The 22,131-nt window shown below is 57.4% G+C and overlaps 2 protein-coding genes across 2 annotated transcripts; one reads left to right on the top strand and one right to left on the bottom strand.

Moving 5' to 3' along the window:
• Positions 1-3,874: 3,874 nt before the first annotated feature.
• Mapk8ip2 (mitogen-activated protein kinase 8 interacting protein 2) lies at positions 3,875-12,960 on the top strand. The gene is made up of 12 exons (XM_042698039.1): positions 3,875-3,956; positions 4,625-4,730; positions 5,737-6,015; positions 6,155-6,248; positions 6,349-7,578; positions 7,949-8,024; positions 8,125-8,297; positions 8,382-8,491; positions 9,212-9,319; positions 9,461-9,531; positions 12,252-12,350; positions 12,520-12,960. Exons 1-12 carry the CDS (start codon positions 3,892-3,894, stop codon positions 12,590-12,592), a joined length of 2,484 nt encoding a protein of 827 aa, XP_042553973.1. The 5' UTR covers positions 3,875-3,891; the 3' UTR covers positions 12,593-12,960.
• A 2,099-nt stretch (positions 12,961-15,059) lies between these two features.
• Arsa (arylsulfatase A) lies at positions 15,060-20,374 on the bottom strand. The gene is made up of 9 exons (XM_042698052.1): positions 20,139-20,374; positions 19,327-19,576; positions 18,946-19,186; positions 18,634-18,852; positions 18,390-18,559; positions 17,982-18,106; positions 17,767-17,894; positions 17,409-17,511; positions 15,060-17,299 (listed from the first exon to the last, which is right to left on the bottom strand). Exons 2-9 carry the CDS (start codon positions 19,542-19,544, stop codon positions 16,980-16,982), a joined length of 1,524 nt encoding a protein of 507 aa, XP_042553986.1. The 5' UTR covers positions 19,545-19,576; positions 20,139-20,374; the 3' UTR covers positions 15,060-16,979.
• Between the last annotated feature and the right edge of the window lie 1,757 nt (positions 20,375-22,131).

Raw genomic sequence — 22,131 nt, 5'->3', positions numbered from 1 at the left:
GTATAAAGAATAATCAAGCAGCTTGAAAATAAGCTGAAGTTCAAAAAGGAAGTTTTAGTGCATGATCTTTTTGTTTTCTTTTTTTTTTTTTGTCGGTCGTGGAGCTTGAACTCTGGGCACGGGCACTGTCCCTCAGCTCTTCAGCTCAAGGCTAGAACTCTATCACTTGAGCTACAGTGCCACTTCCGGTTTTCTGAGTGGTTTATTGGAGAAAAGTCTCAGGGGGACTTTCCTGACCAGGCTGGCTTTGAACCGAGTTCCTCAGATCTCATCCTCCTGAGTAGCTAGGATTAAAGTCGTGAGCCACCAGCGCCTGGCTAGTGCATGCTCTTTTGCAGTACTTGGGAGGCTGAGGCAGAAGTTTGAGAGTTCAGCATAATCAGTCTGGGATACAGAGAAGATTGTCTCAAAAAATAGGTAAGTAAATAGAGACCTGTTTATAATGTCTTTAATGGCCAAGAAATTTCCATACTGATAAGAGATTCATATAGTTAAGATCTGTGACCCTCAGGGAGAAAAAAAAGTGTGAAATGAATCCCTACCAAAATTCAGCCGGTGTACTGTGATTTAAGTCTTATCTCTAGACCAGTTTTTGTAGTTAATTGGAGATGGAATCTCCATGGAGTCTCTGCCTGGGCTGACTTCAAACTGAGATCCTTTGGCGCTTAGCCTCAATCCTGTAGCTAGGATTAAAGACGTGAGCCACCAACACCAGGTTTTAAGTTTTGGTTTTTGTACTGAGACTTGAACTTAGGCCTTGCACTCTCACTTTTTTTTTTAATAACTCAGGGCTGACTCTCTACTGCTTTAGCCACAGCTCCATTTTCAGCATTTTTACTGGTTAATTGGAGGAAATAAGAGTCTCTAGGATATATCTGCCTAGGCTGTTTTTAAACCTTTAATCTTAAGATCTCAGCCTCCTGAGTAGCTAGGACTACAGGTGGGAACCACTGGCACCTGGCTTAGTTCTTTTTGGCCTGTCTTGGGGCTTGAACTCAGAGCCTGTTCACTGACCCTGAGCTTCTTTTGCTCAAATCTAGCACTCTACCACTTGAGCCACAGTGACACTTTTGTGCTTTTTCTGTTTATGTGGTACTGAGGAATCAAATCCAGAACTTCATGCATGCTAGGCAAGCACTCTACCACTAAGCCACATTCTCAGCCCCTTACTTGAAGTTTTGATGTGTTATTTATTTATTTTTTTCTGGTAGTACTAGGCTTTAAACTCAGTCTCATATCTCCAGGCAAACACTCTATCACTTGAGCTACACCCCAACATGTACTTTAAAATTTTTAATTAGAAGGCCAATTTGAACCAGGTGTAGTGGCACACACCAATAATCTCAGCACTCTGGTGGTGGAGGCAGGAGGATCACAGGTTCAAGGTCAATCTGGACTGTAAGATGTTGTCAACGTATTTTAAGCTGGGGACTAATACTGCCAAAGGACCAGCATGCACACACGTGCATGTGCGCACACATACACACACTATAATTTGTTGGAAGGTGCAGGAAAGTGGTGGATGGTAGGAAAGTAAGGATAGCATTCTGACAGCTACCTTATCATTATCTACCCTGTGGTCTGTGCAGCAAAATTGTACCAAGAACCTTGATATTAGCCCAGGAAGCATAGCTTGATTAAAGTAGAGTGTTTTTTTGTGCTTGTACTGGGGCTTGAACCCAGTGCCAGAGCTTTCCCTGAGCTTTTTTTGCTCAAGGCCAGTGCTCTACCGCTTGAGCCACAGCCCCATTTCTGGCTTTCTGGTTGCAAATTGGAGGTAAGACTCACACTTTCCTGACTGGGTTGGCTTCAAGCCTGGTTCCTCAGATCTCAGCCTCTTGATTAGCGAGGATTACAGGCATGAGTCAGCAGCGTCTAGCTCTCTGCTTAGTTTGAGAGATTTGGAAACACTCTGAAGGGAATTCTTATCTCTCTTAAGATTGTCATATATTCAGGAGTGAGGCTGGGTATCTCAGATGGTCATTGATACTTAAGTGTCCTCAGCACCTCCAATGTTTTCTAAGTATGATGGTCTCAAGAGCCAAGTGGAAGCTGCACAGCCTTTTCTGACCCAGCCTTCTAAGCCTATGAGGTCACCTCTGTCAAATATTCTTCTCCGTCTCACTAGGAACAGAAGACCATGGTACTGTGCCACACAAACCAGTCCATCAGTCCCTCTCTGTTTTTCGTTGTGCCTTCAACAGCTTTCTTGAACTTAGTCCTACTTTTGCGTTGTTAACTTCTTTACTGGGTCCTCATCAGCAAAGAGGCAGAATAGAGTAGAAAAGCATTCAGAGGCTGGGAAGGTGGCTCAGTGGTAGAGCGCTTGCCTCCCATGCATGAGGTCCTCAGTTCGATTCCTCAGCACCACATATGCAGAAAAAAGCCGGGGGCTGGGAGGGTGGCTCAGTGGTAGAGCGCTTGCCTTACATGCCTGAGGCCCTGGGTTCGATTCCTCAGCACCCCATTAAAGAAAAAAAAAACAGGAAAAAAAAGCCGGAAGTGGCTCTGTGGCTCAAATGGTAGAGCGCTCACCTAGGGACAGCACCCAGGCCCAGAGTTGGCCCCACGACTGATGGAAAAGTAGAAAGCACACATTCTTCAACGTAGTTAACTGTGTCATCTCGACCTGTGCACACGGCACCCGAGTTACAGGTCACAGCGCTGTTACCCTGACAGAAAGGAGGCAGTGCCCGTGGATCCGAGCGTCTCCTTTGGAAGCCAGCCGGGGCAGGAAGGCCCGCAAGACACGCTCTCCACTTGACTAGAAATCACCCCCCCCCCCACACACCAGCCACCCGCACCCCATCTCCCCCCCCCCAGCCCCATCCCCCCATCCCCCCCAGCCTCCAACCCCCCCCCCCAGCCCGGGCAGGAAGGCCCGCAAGACACGCTTTCCTCTTGACTAGAAATCACCCCCCCACACCAGCCACCCGCACCCCATCCCCCCCCCGCCCCATCCCCCCATCCCCCCCAGCCACCAACCCCCCCCCCCCCCAGCCCGGGCAGGAAGGCCCGCAAGACACGCTCTCCACTTGACTAGAAATCACCCCCCCTGCCCGCCTGGGCGGCCGGGCCCAGAGCTGAGCCCGGGAGCGCGGCGAGCCGGGCGTCGCGTGCGCCGCTCACGCGAGCCCTTCGTGGGGAGCTCGGGCCCGGCTCCCGTCGCCCCCTCCGCTTCCCGCGGCTCCCCTCGCCGCGCTCCTCACGGGCCGGCGGCGCCTCAGCCCGGGTCCAACAGCGCGAACGGGGCGCGGCCGCGAGCCCGGGCCTCGCCCCGACCGCCGCGCAGGCGCGCCCGGCCCAGCGCCGGCCCCGGCCGCCCGTGCTCCGTGGACAGCACTGCCGGGGGCGGCGGCGGCGGCCCGGCTCCGCGCGCGGGGGCTCGGCTCAGTCAGCACCCGCGGGGGGACAGCGCCGCCGTCCCGGTCAGCACCCGGGCGCGGACAGCTCCCGGGCCCCGCCCAGCCGGCCGCCCCGGGGCGCGCGGACCCGGGCCGCCGCCGCCCCCGGCCCCGGGCCCGGCCTGCGGGCCGCCGCCACCCCCGGCCCCGGGTCCCCGGCCTGCGGGCCGCCGCCGCCCCCGGGCCCCGACCCCGCCGCTCGCCCGAGCCGCGCCCCGCCTGCCCGGCGGCACCGCGACCCCCGCGCCGCCCCGCTCCCCGCCCCCACCGCGCAGGCTCCGCCCCGCGCCGCTCCCGCCCGCGCCCGCGCCCTGCGGGAGCTCGCTGCGGCGGTGTCGGCGGGCGGCTAGGGGCGTCGCGGCGGGCGAGCGGACGGGCGGGCGGGCGTCGCCGGCGGGTCACGAGGCGAGCGCGGGCCGAGCCGCGGACGGACGCCGAGCGCGGGCTCGCTCTCCCCCTCCCCCGCCGTCCGGCCTTTCCCGGGAAGATGGCGGATCGCGCAGAGATGTTTTCCCTCTCCACCTTCCACTCGCTGTCGCCGCCGGGCTGCAGGTACGCGCGGCGCGGACGGGCCCGGCGCCTCCGCCCCGGCCCCCCGCCCCCCCCCCCCCCGCCCCTCCGCCCCGGCCCCCGGCCTCTCCGCCCCGGCCCCCCCCCCCCCCGCCCCTCCGCCCCGGCCCCCGGCCTCTCCGCCCCGGCCCCCCCCCCCCCCGCCCCTCCGCCCCGGCCCCCGGCCTCTCCGCCCCGGCCCCCCCGCGCCTCCGCCCCAGACCCCTGGGCCTCCGCTCCGGGCCTCCGCCCGCTACCGCCCAGCCCTCCCCCCTCCCTCCGGGCGCGGGCCCCCGCGTTCTCGTTCCCCGCCGTCCCGACCCTGGGCCCCCAGCCCCGTCGCATTTCCAGCCTGGGTTGTGAGTCGAGCCCGGGCAGCCGGGTCCCGGGCGGGGGGTCCCGGGCGAGAGCTCGGCGTGCTGCTGCGCCGAGGGCCGGAGGGCGGCGGCGAGATCACGCCTGGGGCTGGGGGCCTGCCCAGACGGCTCGGCACGTTGGGGGAAGGGCGGGTCCCCCGGGCCGCCCCGCAAGGCTTCCTTTGGGTAGCGGGCCAGGGTCGCGGTGGAGTCGGCCTGTGGGCCGGAGCGCCGGCCACCCCCTTCCGGTGTTCTTCGGACCCGCCCCGGGTGGGGGTCCGGGGTCGGCCGCTCTGACCCCGGCCCCCTCTCCAGGCCCCCCCAGGATATAAGCCTGGAAGAATTTGATGATGAGGACCTGTCGGAGATCACTGACGACTGCGGCTTGGGCCTCAGCTACGACTCAGACCACTGTGAGAAGGTAGGGAAAGGCCAGGTCCAGACCCCATCAGAGAAGAGGCCGCTCAGGCCCTTTGTCTGATGTTCACTTGGGTGCCTCGCCAGTGTGCGGGGAAAGCCCCGATCGCCCTTGCTGTGAGCCCGTGGCCTTGAGGCTTCCTGGGCCTCCGTCCTCTGCCAGCACCGCAGGCCCCCTAGAGGGCCTTCTCCAGTCTTCCCGGCCCAGGCCCTCCTGGGGAGGGATGCCTTGGCTCCAGGGCCCTCTGTCCTCAGATTCCTCCCATAAAGACTTAACCCTTCCAACTACATCTGAACCTCTGTCTCCTTTCCGTTCCTCACAACATCTTTCCTCTTCTGCGCCAGTATCCTCCCCACTTTCTGTTTTATGCGTTCTGTTCCCAGCCACTGCCAGGTTAAGTGCTGGGGATGGAGAGCTGCCAGCAGATCTTGCAGCTTAGGGGAGAAACACATGTCAGGGAGAGTGGCTACTTAAATTTCAGGGACTGGTGTAAGGAGAAAGAGAACTGGATCCAGACTGAGGGAGTCAGGAGACTTCACAGAGAAAATGTCAGTCATGTCCTGAGGTTAGCAGGAGCTAAGCAGATGGGGTAGATAGGAGAGGAATTGCTGGCAGAAGGAATGATTGACTGTGCCAAGGGCTCTGGGTTGGTACAAACTTGGTGAATCCTCTCATGCATTCATTTGTTACTTACTGAACATCCACCAAGCTGCAAATGCTGTTCCCAGGGATGTGTACAACAGGGACATGACTCTTCCTTGGTGGAGAAGACAGACCAAAAGTCATGAGCAGTGTGAATTATGTGTTATATGATGGGGTTTAGGCGTGAGATGAGGCCGCTCTGAGGATCAGCCATTCCTTTTCAGGAGTCTGGCTTCTCCACAGGAAATGCAGTGATCCCCAGGAGTCTTAAGCAGATTTTTAAAAACACTGCTCGGTTGCTGGAAGCCGAGTGGGACCCAGATTACTGTTGCTTTCTGGCCCAGCCCTGCCATCTCCCTCCTTGCAGGACAGCCTCTCCTTGGGGCGCTCGGAGCAGGCGCATCCCATCTGCTCCTTCCAGGATGACTTCCAGGAGTTTGAGATGATAGATGACAATGAAGAAGAGGAAGAGGAGGAAGATGAGGAGGAGGAAGATGAAGAGGAGGAGGGAGATGGGGAGGGGAAAGAGGTAGGAGGAGCTCATACAGAGGCCCCTGACAAGGGGCCCCTTATTCCTTCCCCTGCTCTGGAGGAGCCCCACAAGCACCGGCCCACCACCCTCCACCTGACAACACTGGGCGCCCAGGTGAGCCTCCTGATTCTCAGAATTTTAGAGTTGATCCTTGCTTAGGAGCACCTAGACTCCGCACCCCATGGCTTCAGGCTCCTCCCACTCTTGGTTGCTGAAACCCTCTTCAGCATTGCTGTTTTGTGCCTCATTCTAGGACTCTCTGAACAACAATGGAGGCTTTGCTCCGGAGGCCCCAGCCTCCTGGAAGGAGACTGTACTGTGCTCGCCAGTTCAGGAACCCCTCAGAGGTGAGGGGTGGGGGCTGGCAGGGGCATAGGAGGGAGGGTGTCTGGCTGCTGGAGAGAGGACAGGATGGAGGTGAAGGTAACTGGAACCCCTGCCCTGCAGAGCTCCCTGGCCCCCTCCTGCCCACAGAAGAGGAACCCTGTGGGGTGCAGCCTGTGGCGTGCCCAGGTTGCGACTGGGAAGGGAACCCGCCCCCGGGTCCCCCAGCACCAGCTGGGGCTTCACCCTCTTCTGATCCTGGCATTGAGGCCGACCTGAGAAGCCCCTCAAGTGGGGACCACGGCGGACGGCGGAGCAGCCAGGAGCTCTCATCCCCTGGCTCAGACTCAGAGGACACCGGTGGCGGGCGCCTGGGGCGAATGATTTCATCTATCTCGGAAACTGAGCTGGAGTTAAGTAGTGATGGTGGTAGTAGCAGCAGCAGTGGACGCTCCTCGCACCTCACCAACTCCATTGAGGAGGCTTCATCGCCAGCCTCAGAGCCAGAGCCTGAGCCCCTGCAAGAACCTCCTCGCCGTCCCGCCTTCCTGCCTGTGGGCCCTGAAGACACAAACAGCGAGTATGAGTCCGGCTCCGAGTCTGAGCCAGACCTCAGCGAGGATGCCGACTCACCCTGGCTGCTCAGCAACCTGGTGAGCCGCATGATCTCTGAGGGTTCCTCCCCCATTCGCTGTCCTGGCCAGTGCCTGTCTCCCGCGCAGCGCCTGCCTGGGGAGCCTCTGTCCCTGGCCAGCAAAGCCACAGAGGACTCCCAAGCCCCCGAAGCGGCAACAGGCCCTGGTGTGGAGTTGGTGGACATGGAGACGCTGTGCGGGCCGCCACCGCCGGCCCCCACAACGCCTCGGCCAGGCTCAGCACAGCCTGGGCCCTGCCTCTTCCTCAGCAACCCAACGCGAGACACCATCACGCCCCTGTGGACCACGCCTGGCCGAGCTGCTCGCCCAGGCCGTGCCTGTTCTGCTGCCTACTCTGAGGAGGAAGAGGAGGAGGAGGAGGAGGACGAAGACGGTCCAGAGGACAGTGTGGGGCTCCCCCAGGGCAGGGGTGCAGGCTCTAGTGCGCCACTGGATGCATCACTGGTGTATGATGCAGTCAAGTACACACTGGTGGTAGATGAGCACACACAGCTAGAGCTGGTGAGCCTGCGGCGCTGTGCAGGCCTGGGTGATGACAGCGAGGAGGACAGTGGTGGTGAGGCCGCTGAAGAGGAGGTGGGCACTGCACTTCTAGGTGGCGATCAGATCCCTGAAGATGTGTCTCCCGACAGCCCAGACATCACCTTCTCTAAGAAGTTCCTCAACGTCTTTGTCAACAGTACATCTCGATCTTCTAGTGAGTGGGAGTTGGGGAAAGCTGGGTGGCCCCAAAGGAAAAAGTACTGCTCCAGTCTCAGGTCCCACTGGTCCCCAAAATGCCCAGGAGCCCTGAGGGCCTGGGAGTAGTCACAGCTTAACCTTGACTTTTTTCCTAAGAAAAAAGAAAGAGGAGCATCGGTCCTCCCCAGGCACCTCTTTGGGCAGAGACTTGGGGGATGCTCCTCTGTCCCAGTCCCTAGAGGCTGGCCCTCCCTCCCTTCCTGACTTAGAATACCCTGCACCAGCCTGTTGGGGAGGAGGGGGCTTGGCTGCAGCCAAAGTTAGGACTTCAAGTACTTTCCTTTCCCCTTGAGTGTCCATCTTTGCTGCTTCTGTTGGTCTCTTAGGCACTGAGTCCTTTGGCCTTTTTTCCTGTCTGGTCAATGGGGAGGAAAGAGAGCAGACTCACCGGGCTGTTTTCAGGTATAGCTGCTCCCTTGACCCGGGTGGTCCTCAGCCTTAGTTCCCAGTACCACAGGACACTGGGACACAATCCAGCCAGGCCTACTCTGCCTCACCTCAGGTTTATCCCTCGTCATCCGGATGAGCTGGAGCTAGATGTGGATGACCCAGTGTTGGTAGAGGCTGAAGAGGATGACTTCTGGTTCCGTGGCTTCAACATGCGCACAGGAGAGCGTGGTGTGTTCCCTGCCTTCTATGCCCATGCAGTGCCTGGCCCTGCCAAGGACTTGCTAGGTGAGAACCCCCGTCCCTGAGGCATGGTTTGTCACTCAGACTTTCTACCCGTCACCCCTGATCTGGGCCCCTGTGACCTCCTAGGGAGCAAACGGAGCCCCTGTTGGGTCGAGCGCTTCGATGTACAGTTCTTGGGCTCTGTGGAGGTGCCGTGTCACCAGGGTAATGGCATCCTCTGTGCAGCCATGCAGAAGGTGAGTGTAGCGGTGTGGGGCAGGCCTAGCCTAAGGCCTGCACAAAGGCCTCCAGGTTAGCACTGCTTCTTGGTGGCCCAGCCTCCAACTCTTCAGGGAGGATGCCGGTGGTGCTGTAGGGATGGGTCATAGGTGGACACCCTAATTCAAAGGTCTGAGCAGACAGACTGGCCAGGCCTCCTGACCAGGCCAGTAGGGTCTTCACCTTTCTGTTGGTCTTCTCCTGTTTGTTTAAAGTTTGAGAGCAGCTGTCACAGCCCTTTTCCTGGGAGTTATTTTCCCACGCATTCATCCACACAGTGAACATTTAGGAGCACTTGTAGTAGTCTGGGTGGTCTGGGACTGAGGCTAGAGGGATAAGCAAACAGGACCAGCTCACCTGCATCCTAGAGCCCCCATTAGTTCGTGAGGAACAGGCAGTGAGAGGGATGGAGGTAGGATTGGGGTGGGTTCTTGGCACCTGAGCCAAGAGGAGCCTCTTGGCTGGAGGGACACAGGGCGAGGAAGCCGGCTGAGTGCAGAGTGGCGTGACTGGCTTGTTCCTATTGCAGGGCTGGCCAAGGTCACCCTGTCATCTTCCAGAATTGTCTTTTAGGGATCTTGGGTGCCGGATATATTCAAATAGTCTGAAGTGAACAGAGGTGTAGTTCTTCCGAGGAGAGAGGGTGGCAGGGGCTATGGCAGGCTCTTGAGGACTTTCTCTCCCAATTTCTTCCTCAGATTGCCACTGCCCGGAAACTGACTGTTCATCTGCGCCCTCCTGCCTCCTGTGACCTTGAGATCTCTCTGCGGGGGGTCAAGCTGAGTCTGAGTGGAGGAGGGCCTGAGGTGGGGGTATGGGGAACTGGGGGCACGGGGTAAGGCAAGGCGAGAGGGTTTGGCTGTGGGACAGGCTGGCAGGCAGGCAGCAAGAAAGGCCACAGGCTTCCTCAGTCCGACCCACGATGTCTCTGTCCACCTCTGCCCTAGTTCCAGCGCTGCAGCCACTTCTTTCAGATGAAGAACATCTCGTTCTGCGGTTGTCACCCTCGTAACAGCTGGTAAGAACCTTACTTGCCCCCCTCCCCCAGGTCCTCAAACCCTAAGGGCTGCCTGCATTCCAATTCCCACCCATCATCCAGGACTCCATCTGCACCTAACATAGTGCTTATTCTATGCTGGGTTTGGGAGACATGAATCAAACTGGCTCCCATCCGGCCTGGTTAGGGAGACAGACAGACACACAGTCAAGAAAATTTAAGAAGCATCTACAAAGCCGGGCGCCAGTGGCTCACGCCTGTAATCCTAGCTACTCAGGAGGCTGAGATCTGAGGATCTCCGTTCAAAGCCAGCCTAGACAGGAAAGTTCGTGAGACTCGTATCTTCAATAAACCACTAGAAAACTGGAAGTGGCGCTGTGGCTCAAGCCGTAGAGTGCTCGCCTTGAGCTAAAGAGCACAAGGACCGCACCCAAACTCAGAGTTCAAGCCCCACGACCGACAAAAAAAAAAAAAAAGAAGAAGCAGCATCTACAGGTGGTCAGACATCTTCTGAATGAGCCTCCTGAGCAGACCCGCAGAATAAGAGGAGGTTGCAAAATGATAAAGATGGTAATAGAGATGGAAGAAGTGAATCATCTTGTAGGCAGCCATGGAAGCCAAGGCTGTGGGATACACTGGCATAAGGGAAGAAGCCGGGACAATGGAGAACAAAAGTGTCAGTAGAGGGCTGGGCCTTTTGACTGCCAAGGGGCTTGTGCAACCTTCCATTGGCTGTGGAGCCACAGAAAGGTCCTGGTGGAAGGAAATGATCTGGGCAGGCTGCTAGCTAGCCTTGGCTGCTGTGTATAGTGCATTGATCAGCTGCTGCCAAAGGAGACTAGGTGGCTGATGAGAAATCTAGGTGTGGTTCCATGATGGGAAGTTTCATGATGGTAGGTATTTAAGAGGTGGGACAGAAAAGATTAGGTTGATGGGTTGCAGAGGCTGACCTGGAAGGAATCAGTGGAAATACTCAATTGGGTGATAGGCAGACAGGAGCAGAAGAGATACAAGCCCAGTCATACAGTCGTCTGAAGTTCAGAGGGGAGGGCTAGAAGGTTTTTTTCTTTTTTTTTTTTGCTGGTCCAAGGGCTTGAACTTGGAACCTGGGCACTGTCCCTGAGCCTCTCTGTGCTCAAGGCTAGAGCCTTGAGCCACACTTGAGCCACAGCATCGCTTCTGGCTTTTTCTGTGTATATGGTACTGAGGAATCAAACCCAGGGCTTCAAGCATGCTAGGCAGGCACTCTACCACTAAGCCATATTCCAAGCCCCTGGAAGAAGGTTTTATTTTGGACCAGATAACTGAGATCATGAGGTAGGAAAAACAGCCAGGCAGTGTGAGATGAAGAGTGGGAGTAGGTGGTAGGGGGCTGCCATCTTCCCTAGGCACAGATTCTTGCCCACTGGGTCCTAGCATCCTAGATAAAGGAGAGAGGAGAACCAGAGACAGGGCCAATCAGAGGTTACAAATGATCTTCAGGAGCTAGAGAGACTCAGCAGGTAGGGTGCAGGGTAGTTAGGGTATTTCCAGGGCTGAGAGTTGGAACAGGTATTAAAGGTATCACAGGAGTGGTTTGGACTCAAGCATGAACAGTGGCATGGCAACCTGCTGTCTAGGAAATGGTTACGTGCAGCCTTTTTCCATTGAGGAGGGAGCTGCTCTGAGGGGTAGAAGCCAGGTCAGTGCCAGGGCTTGGGCCAGACTGTGGGAGCATCCACCGAAGCCACAAGGACAGTCAGGAATGACACTGTCAGGAGATAAAATTAAATCATGGTGCCACACTCAGCGCTCCAAGGTGACCACTGACCCATCTGCAAATCCATGGGAGAAAGATGATCCAGGCAAGTAGTTTAGGGTCAAGATGTGCTTCAGAACCCAGCCTGTTTCCTCCGTGAGGAGACTAAGGAATCAGTGCTCAGTGTCTGGTTAACTCACTTTCTTGTGAAATAGATGATGACTCAGTCATGTCTGGGTGTGCTGTGTTTGGAAGATCCAAGAGCCACTTATTCCATTGCTGCCACAGACTGGCTGTGTGTCCTTGGGTAGAATATTGTCCCTCTGTGTGCTTAGCCCTCTATCAAAAGACACCTATTCTATGGGGTGGTTGTGAGTTTTTGTGCTTTAGTAACTATCGTTATTCAGGATGGGGAGAGAGGTGGAATCTCAGGTTGTGGACCAGCTACCTCTAGTTGCTCAGTGTCTTGGACGGAATGGAGACACATGGGAAGGGATGAGTTGCAGGAGTGCTAGGCAGGGTGCTTCTCCAGTTGGAGAGAGAGAATCCAAAGGGTTTTTACAGATGCATTGGTACCCAGTGCACTATCCAAGCTTAAAAGACAGCTGTATTTGTATGACCAGAGGCAGAGATGGATGGGCTCACAGAAGCCTTAAGCAAGGCAGAGCCAGGGGAGCTGTTCAGAACAATGTCCAGTGCTCTTGGGAGAGGCTCTGAGAGTCTTGGGGTGGGGAAGGGAAGACGATGCCTCCGACTCCAGTATAAGATAGAGGCCCCTGTTTGAGGAATTGACAAAGAACTCTAATGCTCCTTTGGGGTGCCCACCCCCCTGCTTGGGCTGCAACCCCAAAAGACAATTTAAGATTTTGAAATTGGCCCTCATAGTCTTGTCTCCTGCCTTCTTCACAACCTCTTTGTTCCTGCCTCTGCTCTCCAGGTCTTTAAGGGGGCCCCCAGGGCTGGGTCAGTGTTCTTGACGTTCTCTCCACCAACTTTCCCACAGCTATTTCGGGTTCATCACCAAACACCCGCTGCTGAGCCGCTTTGCTTGCCACGTCTTTGTGTCTCAGGAATCCATGAGACCAGTAGCGCAGAGTGTCGGGTAAGTGGGAAGGTCGGGGAGGATCCCGGGGGTAACGGTCGACAGTTCGGGCACTGTTGTGGAGTGCAAAAGATGCTGTGGTGTCGACAAGGTCTTTGGGCAGAGGGGTGTTACCTGGCTGGGTAGAGAGGCAGAAGGAGCACTGGACTGATTCCACCCCTCTCCACAGCCGCGCCTTCCTGGAGTACTACCAGGAGCACCTGGCGTTTGCTTGCCCCACAGAAGACATCTACCTGGAGTAGTGGGAGGAAGCTCTGGCCACTGTGGGCTGGGCAAGGACTGGATTGGGGACACACAGTACCTTATGTCATAGGAGAGCTCCAGGCCTGGAGCTTTCCCCCTCCGTTCCCAGGGCACGGCGGTGAGGCTGCTGGGGAGCGGGTCTCCAGTGCCCCAGGTTTCCCTCTGATGCATCCTTTCCATTGTCCTCAGTCACCTTGTTCCCCAGCCTCCCTCTCCTCCCCTCTGTCTCTTGCCCCTTTCCGTGCCTGCAGACCTTACCCTTTGCACTCTCCTTTAGGGTCAGAACTTGGGGCGTGTGGAAAACTTGAGGTGACTGGTAGTCAGGTTCTCCAGTGATCCCTTCCTGCCCTCCTCTGTAATTTATAAGGGAATTTGAATTTTTATAGTGAATCTCAAGGGGTCACCCCAACTTTGAACACAGGGACAGAGAGGGACCCCATCTCTGCCACACAGGGAGCACAGGGGAAGCAGGGAGGGGTGCCCAAGGAAGCTCTGGGACCACTGGAAGTGGTTCTTAATGCTCACTCAAACCCCTCATGCTGCTAGGAGGCCGCCCGCTGGACACCCCCTACACATTGTCTGCTTTGCCGCAAACGCCCCTGCAGTCCAGTGCATATCCTCCCTGTGTGCGCTGCCCGCTGTGTATGCGGGCCAGGCCTGGCCTCAATAAACTCTGCTTGGTGTGACCCTGGCTCTTTGTAAGGCGTGTCCAGCGCTGCCAGTGGCAAGGGATGTGGGGTCCCCAGTGTTCTTGGGACTTGGGAGAGGCTTTGGTGGTTTCTGCAGTCATGCTGGGGGTCCGTCACTGCTCACCACGTGGAGGCCTCAATGGCCACAGCACCCTGTGTCCTTCCTGCATGAGCCTACGAAGTGTGGGCCAGCTCACCTAGGGTGCTGCACACACCTTGATAAATGACCTACTTGGAGCTTGGAAGTATTATTTAAAAGCTGCCCATGGTTCACACCTGTAATCCTAGCTACTTGGGAAGGTGAGATCTAAGGCTTGCGGTTTGTAGCCAGCTTAGGCAGGAAAGTCCATTTTGTGAAACTTACCTCCAATTAATCAGCAAAAAACTGAAGTGTAGGTGTGGCTCAAGGTGTAGAGCATCAGACCTGAGAAAAAGAGTGCGTGAGGCCCCCAAAAGAGCCAGGTGCCGATAGCTTTTTTAATTTTAGCTCCTCAGGAGGTAGAAATCAGGAGGTCATGGTTCAAAGTCAGCCTGAGCAAGAAGTTCAAGACTTCAGCTCAACAGAAGGTGGACGTAGTGGGATATATCTATCCTTGCTCCAATAGGGCAAAGAGATCTTGTCTAAAAAATAACAAAAGCAAAAAGGTACTAGAGCTGTTTCTCAAATGGTAAAGCATCTGTAACCACAAAGCCCTGAGGTCAAGCCCCAGTATTTCCCCCCCAAAAAAAAAAAGTTCACAAAAGAGGCAAACTTAAACATTGCTCCCCCTTTTGGTCATTTCAGGAACAGGAGTGGGAAGGGGTGGTAGGGCTAGGAAGGGGTAGCCTCCCTTCTTTTGGATGGTTGGGCTCTGCATAGCTCCTTCTCCTGACATACCTGAGGAAAAGTCAGGCACAACGTTTTTGTTTTGTTTTCCCCGGTCACGGGGTCTGAATTCTGGGCCTGGGCGCTGTCCCTCAGCTCTTCAGATCAAGGCTAGCGCTCTATCACTTGAGCCACAGTGCCATTTCTGGCTTTTTCCGCTTATGTAGTGCTGAGGAATTGAACCCAGGGCCTCGTGCATGTAGGCAAGCACTGTACCACTGAGCCACCTTCGCAGCCCCAGGCACAACGTATTTTTGTCCCGCCCATTCTAAAACACCCTTAACCCCATCCAGATAGACACTGGGCTCCCTGAGAAAGCTGGTCTGTCAGAACAGATAGCAGCTAGCCTGGTAAATGCATTGGTCTCCCAGGGAAAACACTGGACATGGCCTTTGGGGCTGTGATAACATGTTATTGATTGCGTGTATAATGCATGTGTGTGTACAAATGCATGTGTGTACATGAGCCTGTTAGAAACGTGGGAGGGTGGAAAGATTCAACTGTGGGTGTGAGGGCAGTTTGAATCCCTCAGACACTAGCTGACAGGGAAGTATTCCTGGCCACCCATCTGTTGCTCCACCTCCACCACATAACTCTTAACTCTTCCTTTCCAACTTTAAAAACTTAAGTTGTTTTGTGCCAGTCCTGGAGCTTGGACCTGGGCCTGGGTGCTGTCCCTGAGCTTCTTTGTGCAGGCTAGTGCTCTACCACTTGAGCCACAGCTCCGCTACCAGCTTTTGGGGGGTTAATTGAAGATAAGTCTCAGACTTTCCTGCCTGGGCTGGCTTTGAACTGTGATCCTTGGATGTGAGTAGGACTATAGCGTGAATGCCATCGGTGCCTGACCTCTCTGGTGCTTTCACACAGTATTTTTTACTGAAGTACAAAATACACAACGGCACACACAGCATGCAAATTCTAAGTAGTGAATAGCTTCTTTTATTCCAGGTTACCACCTCCAATATACAGAATACTTGTAGCATCCCCAGGCTCCCTCATGTCCCTTACACCGTACTGAAATTCCATGTGTCTGATTTCCTGGGGTTAAGCTCATCTCCTTTACTAGACCTTAAGCACTGCAGGAACAGAGTAGGATGGGTTTCTTCTAAGGACTCCTTGCCCTGGCACTGCAGAATAGCAGATGAACACGGCAGGATCTGCACTGCAGTACTCTATGCCAGTGAGGAACCAGAAAAAGCCGCCTACAGGTTGTGCCTGGTACTCACTGGTTTTGTCAGTATAGCATATGATCAAATTGCTTCACCCTGTTCTGTCCTCACCCGAACTGAGGCACCAGCTGGGGCCAGTCCCTGCATTAATAATTAATAATTCTTTCGGCCCCATCAGTGTCTCCTGAAGGTGCCCAAGGAAACTGTCTTGGGGCAGCCAAGACTTAGAACTTGGGGTGTAGTCAGCACAGCTTCTCAACCAGATTGAAAGTGACAGGAGAGTTACATGAGTAACGTGAGGTCACTCATGCACAACTGCTTCCTACCTACCCCATTTAGGTTTCCTTTCTGCAACACCACTTTAGCTGCAAATGGCTGTCAAGCTCACCAACAGTGGCGTACTCAGGCGGGTTTACTGTCTTAGACCTGGTACCTTGTAATCAGGTCGGCGGGAGACACTGGTTTTAGAAGCTGCAGGTGTCCTCCCAGGGTCAACATTCTGTTGCAGCCAAGTTCTCAATGGAGGACCAACCTGAACTTTAACTACCGAGTCATTTTCACATGCCATGCCCAGAGCAATTACTGTGTTGTGACTAGCCTGATCCTCCTGGGCCAGGGAGAGGTTACCTCCTTGATATCAAGGAGGCAATGAAGTGGGGACACATTAGCAAAGAAGGCAAGTTTTCTAAGCAGAGTTATCAATACACCTAGCTAACACACTGAGGAGCATGTGACAGGTGTCAGCATGCTATGTCCCAGCAAATACAGAAGGCAGAAGGTTCTTTTCTGCCGAGGTGGCAGAACACTGCGTGTGGAGGGAAGTCAGATCATCCTGAAAGACAGAGTGCTGTGGGGCAAGGCAAAGGAGCTTCGATTTTATTCTAAGATGTTTTAAAGAGATCATGTGTCTGGAAGAAAACGTCTAGTACAGGACCACAGGTGTGGTGTTAAGTAGGTGTGAAGAGGTTCCATGGGACTCGCTATCCAGGAGTCGCTGACAGGCCTTTCCAGGAGACAGCAGGGCCCGAACCCCTTCACCCTACCTGGAATATGCAGATCACCACCACCTGACTCCACATAGATCTCTGATGAAGAACAAAGGGAGCAGCTCCAGAGCCTTTGAATGCTTCCATCAGGGAGACTAGCTCCTGGGGGACTGAGTTGCCCTCACCAGCTTCCTGGTTCCTAGCATCTAAAGGTACTTCTCGTTCCTTTGACTGAATGTGCACACATCAGTCACCAGGGTAAGGGCAACTTCTGGAGCCAGAATGCCTGGGTTCAAGTCTAAGCCCAGCTTGGGGCATGGCTCAAGTAGTAGAAGGCCTTCTCCGCAAGTTCAAGGGCCCGAGTTCAGACCTTTGTACTGCCAAATCTCAGCACAGCTTTTCTGGTGGGATGACCTTGGACAGGGCCTTGAACTTTCCTGTGCTTCCGCTTCCTTGTTTGTAACAGTGGGGAATAGTACTGACCATACAGTTTCCAAGATTAGATGAATTAGCACACCTGCAAGTCTCAGCTGCTGTTATTACATTATTAGATACAAACTATCTGCACACCCTTGCCCCTGTCCCCTCATATTGGTGAATTATCACACACCCAAGATGGGGCCAGAGGCCCTGGACTGGCCTTTGGGGGCAATCTCCAATGACTTGGCCAGCTGCCCTCAGGGTCGGTGATTTGGGCAGTGGCAGCAGGCTGGATGGGGGTGGCAGCCCGGCTTGCAGCAAATCTGCAGGGCTGGGTCCTCACCCCGGGCCATCTGGCTGGGGCCAAAGGTCATGGCTGCATCATACTGGGCCTTGAGCAGCTGGAGGTCCTTCATTGCCATCAGAGCCTCTGTGGAAACCTCAGTTGTACCATCCAGGAGGTTGTAGTTCTCACCAGGGTCCTCAGACAAGTCATAGAGCAGGGGGGGCTCATGAGCAGTCACAGGGTTAGTGGCGTGGCAGGCAGGGTCCGGGGTAGTGTCGCTGTGGGCAGAGCCTGGGGAAGGGTCAGCTATGTGCACAGGGCAAGAGCCAGAGGAGGGGTCAGGGTTTGGGCTACAGGGGTCAGTGGGATTGGGAAGAGGGAGCTAGAAAGAGGATGTTACCCTGGGTGAAGAAGTGAGCCTTGTATTTCCCGCTCCGGATAGCAAAGACACCACGCACCTCATCTGGGTAGGCCGGATAGAAGAAGAGAGAGTGCCGAGGACTCTAGGGTCAAAGTGAGGGGCACACAATAGAAGTGGTCCCTTAACAGCTGTCAGCCTTTGTGGTAGATATTAGCTGTGCATCTCTTCCCTACCTAGGAATATGAAAGGTGGTACCAACTCAAAGGTCACTCACCAAAGGAGATGGGAGGCACAGACTCTCAAGAAGTGCTGTGTTAACACTCATGGGGTAACTGGGATTGAGGGGTCACTGAATGAGCACTCATGGGTAGTTGGGAATGAGGGGTCATGGCCTTACCTTGCCTGTGCCAAGCAGCAGAGGGCTGAGGTCAACACCATCTAAGGTAACATTGGGCAGCGAAGCTCCAGTCAAGGCTGCCACAGTGGGCAGCAGGTCCAGGGAGCTGGCCAGCTCATGGGTCACACCTAGGAGCAGAAGGCTATTTGGTCACTCACTTTACCAAGGTTGGCTCAGGGGTCAGGGGTCTACAAGGACAGGGTCAGAGAACTGACCAGGAGTAATATGGCCAGGCCAGAAGGCCAAGGCGGGCTCTCGGACACCACCCTCGAAGGTCGTTCCCTTTCCACATTTCAGAAGGCCAGAGCAGCCGCCACGGGACATGCGCATTGTCTCAGGCCTGGGACACACAAGGAGATCATCAACACAGAGGTGCCTAGGACCTCCTGCCACCAGCCTCACTCTTCAAAGTTAGAAACAGGGCTCCGAATGCCTGATGCCTTCCTGCCCTACCGAGACCAGTACCTCTGTGCACCTGTACCACCCCCCAGCCTAACTTGGCCAGCGTTTCCTAAGACCCCCTCCCCCAGCCTCACAATGTCTTCAGCCAGCAGCAAAAGTGAAAGGACCTCAAGGCCCTGGCCTATGTCAAAGCAGGGAGTAGCCTCGGCCCTGGGTCGTACCCATTGTCTGCGGTAAAGATGACCAGCGTCTCTCCAAGTAGCCCCAAGTCCCCTATGACTGTCATCAGGGCCCCCACAGCTGCATCCAGCTCCATCAAGGCGTCTCCAAATGGCCCTCGGCCCGAGTGGCCCGTGAAGCTGCGCCCACTGAACTGAGGGTAGTGGGTGTGCTGGGGGTGGAGATGCCAGTCAGCATCAGCAGGGGTTTCAGGCAGTCTCAAGAGGATGAGGCCAGGTCACTCACGTGGGAGGCGTAGTACAGGAAGAATGGGCGGCCCTGGTGCTGGGCATCAGACATCAGGTCTCGGGAGAAAGCCACATAGCGGGCCTCTAGCCCTGGCAGCCAGGGGGGCTGCGCCTCCACAGACAGGTTGGCCAGCAGGGGGATGGCCACTAGGTCCTGGTCACAGCTGCCGTGGCACGGGGTGTCTGGTGGGAAGCAGGTCAGGTTCTGACAGGGACCCTGAGGAGAGGAAGGGCACTGCAGTGCGGAGTCTGGGCTCCGGGGTTCCGGGGCGGGGCTGGTCAGGTGCTAAGGGGCCCTGGTGGTTTATACCTGGTCGTGGGAATATGGAATGCCCAGGAAGCGGTGGAAACCCTGATGAGGGGGCAGAAAGGCCCCGTCTGGCCCCACTCCAAGGTGCCACTTGCCGGCCATCCCTGTAAGGTAGCCTTGGGCAGCCAAGACCTCGGCCAGGGTCACCTCCTCGAGGGGCAGGCCGCCTTGGGAGCTGGGCCCCAGGACGCCTGGGTACATGCCCAAACGAACAGGTAGCCGGCCGGTCAGGAGGGCAGCCCTGGAGGACAAGGTACAGGATGTCGAGTCCCACAGCGACAAGCAGACGCGGACTGCCCCACAGAGATGGGTCCCTTCCTCCACCCCAGAGCCTCTGGAAGGAACTGGACAAGTGGAGAGGGATGAGAGGCCCCCACTCACCGGGACGGTGTGCACAGAGACGCGGGGACGTAGAAATCTGTGAACCGCAGCCCTCCGGCAGCCATCTGGTCCAGGTTGGGGGTGGTAGAGCTAGGGTGCCCGTAGGAGCCCAGGTCCCCATAGCCGAGGTCATCAGCAAAGATCAGCACAATGTTAGGGGGCCTGGCGGAGGCCAGGCCTGCAGCCACGGCCAGGGAGACGGCCCAGAGAGCCCTCATGGCACGGAACTCAGGAGCCTGTCTGCAGCGTCCTGGGAGGGAAGGAGAGGTGACCCCACGGGCCCGGCCCAGCCCTCCCCCACTGACCCCGGCCCTCCCCTCCCGACCCCAGCCCCAACCCCAACCCCGACCCCGACTCCGGTCCTCCCCTCCAGACCCCGGCTGCGGCCCCGACCCCCGTCCTCCCCTCCCGACCCCGGCCCCGGCCCTCCCTCCTGACCGCGGCACTCCCCTCCCGACCCCAGGCCCGGCCCCGGCCCCGACCCCGGCCCTCCTCTCCCGATCCCGACCCCGGCCCCGACCCTCCCCTTCCCTCCCGACCCCGGGCCTCCCCTCCCGACCCCGGGCCTCCCCTCCCGGCCCCGACCCCAGGCCTCCCCTCCCGACCTCGACCCCGGGCCTCCCCTCCCGACCCCGACCCCGGGCCTCCCCTCCCGACCCCGACCCCGGGCCTCCCCTCCCGGCCCCGACCCCAGGCCTCCCCTCCCGGCCCCGACCCCGGGCCTCCCCTCCCGACCCCGGGCCTCCCCTCCCGACCCCGGGCCTCTCCGCAGAGCACAAGGCCGCTCCCCCTTGGGACCCAGATCCAAATACTTCTCCGGAGCTCCGGCCGGCTTGGCAGAACCCGGGGCCCGGGCCGGGGTACAGCTCCCCGGACGCCTTTGAATGCTCGCTCGGGGCTCGGGCTCCGGTGTCCAGAGGGTCCCGACCGGGACCGTGGCCCGCAGCCCGGGGCGCGGTGGGTCGAGGTCGGTTCGGAGCCCAGGAGAGGCGGGTTGGGACAGCAGGCGGCGGTGCCCCCGGCGCTTCCGCCTCCGGCCGCCCCGGCCCCGCCGCTGATCCCGTGATGCTCGTCGGCTCGTGATCGGCCGGGGCGGGGCGACGAGGCCCGAGCCCGCGGCTAGGCCTGCCGAGGGCGGGCCCAGGCCGACGGGGGCGGGGCCTTCTGGGCCGGGGCGGGGCTGCACGCGCCGGCTCCGCCCCCTCTCGGCGCCGTTGGCCCGGTTCGCGCCGGGCTCGGGCCTCCGGAGGTCCCGGCCGCGGGCGTGGCGGGCGGCGTGGGCCGCTGGGGTCTCGCTCCGGCTCCGGGGCTCCGACGTGGAGCTCCGGCGTGGTGGCTGTGAATGCACAAAGCGGAGGGAGAACCGAGGGGCCCGCGGCCTTTCATGAACCGCGAGATACCGCGTGCCCCGCGTGCGGGGTTGGGGTGCCGGAGTGTCCGGACGCGGCCCCCCACTGGCCAGCCCGTCCGGAGGTACGGCTGGCTCCGACCCCGCCCGCGCTAGCCCCGGACGCGGGCCGTTGGACCCCTCCGAACTGCGCCCCGCCGCCCCGGGACGTGGGCAGCCGGGAGGCCTTGAGGGAGGGCGGAGGCCACCCGGCCTCACGGAGGCGGCGACCGGGCGACGGCCACTCTCCTGGAGCAGGAGCCGCCGCGGGAGGGCCGGGAGAGGGTCTCGTTCCCGGCCGGACCGCAGGGCCGGGGGGAAACCCACGAGGCCGACCCCGCGGCGGCCCGCGCTGCCCAGAAACCGGGCGCGGTAGCGGGGACGCTAGCGGCTGGCGGGCGTTGTGTGGCTCCTGCTCCCGGGCAGGCCGGGCCGGCCCCTCACCCTGCTCCGAGCCTGGAGCGCGGGCACGCGGCGCCCCTCCCCCGGGTGCTGGAGGCTGTCGTGGGGAGGGAGGGCCGGGGAAGGCGCGCCAGCCCCGTTCAGAGCTGAGCTCTGCAGCCAGGCTCCCTTTTGGAAATGTGGGCTCTTCTTCTGCAATGCACAGCGCCTCCGTGGAAGCCGCTGGGACTGGTGGAGTGCTCTGGACGCCTGGGCGTGGCGAGTTTGGTTCAGATGCTTCCCTGCAATGAATGGCAGGTCTTTCTACAGCTTGGAAAAGGATGGGCTAGACCTCTGTGTGTGGAGTGGGGGAGTTGAGACTTATCAGTGGAACACTGGCTTGTGAAGAGGAACTCTGTAGCTGTGACTGGGCCAGCTCTTGGACCACCCAGGATGTGAGGCACCATTCTGTTCCTGCTCAGGAACATCACCATTATTGTATAGTTGTTAGGATAGGTGTTCGGAGCAGGGCCATGAGTACCATCATGTTTGGAGGGAGCATCTTAGTTGATCTCATCTGGACAATAAAAAGGTAGAGGCGAGGAGACTGCATAGGCCTGCTGAATGCAACCTTTCTTTTTTTTTCTTTTTTGGTGCTACTCCTGGGGCTTGAACTCAGGGCCTGGCCACTAGATCTCTGAGCTTCTTTTGCTTTAGGCTAGCACTCTACCACTTGAGCTCTACTTCCAGCTATTTTTTTTTTTTTTTGGTAGTGGATATAACAATCTCACAGACTTTCTTGCCCAGACTGGCTTCAGACTGTGATTCTCAGATCTCAGCCTTCTGAGTGGCTAGCTGAATGTTGCTTTTTAGTTGTTATGAGCAGGAGTTAGGTTTTGTCAAGGAGGAAATCCTGAGAGATCAGGGATGAAACAGGAATCACTGTCAGACACAAGGATAGCCTCTAGTGACAGATAATGATTTTCATTGCAGTTCTCAAGAACATTCCCTGCATCATTACAGTTCTCAAATTACAT

This window comes from Dipodomys spectabilis, unplaced genomic scaffold (assembly GCF_019054845.1).
Source record: "Dipodomys spectabilis isolate Male_0828 unplaced genomic scaffold, ASM1905484v1 ptg000230l, whole genome shotgun sequence".
NCBI lineage: Eukaryota > Metazoa > Chordata > Mammalia > Rodentia > Heteromyidae > Dipodomys > Dipodomys spectabilis.
This window is presented reverse-complemented; position numbering and strand designations above follow the sequence as displayed.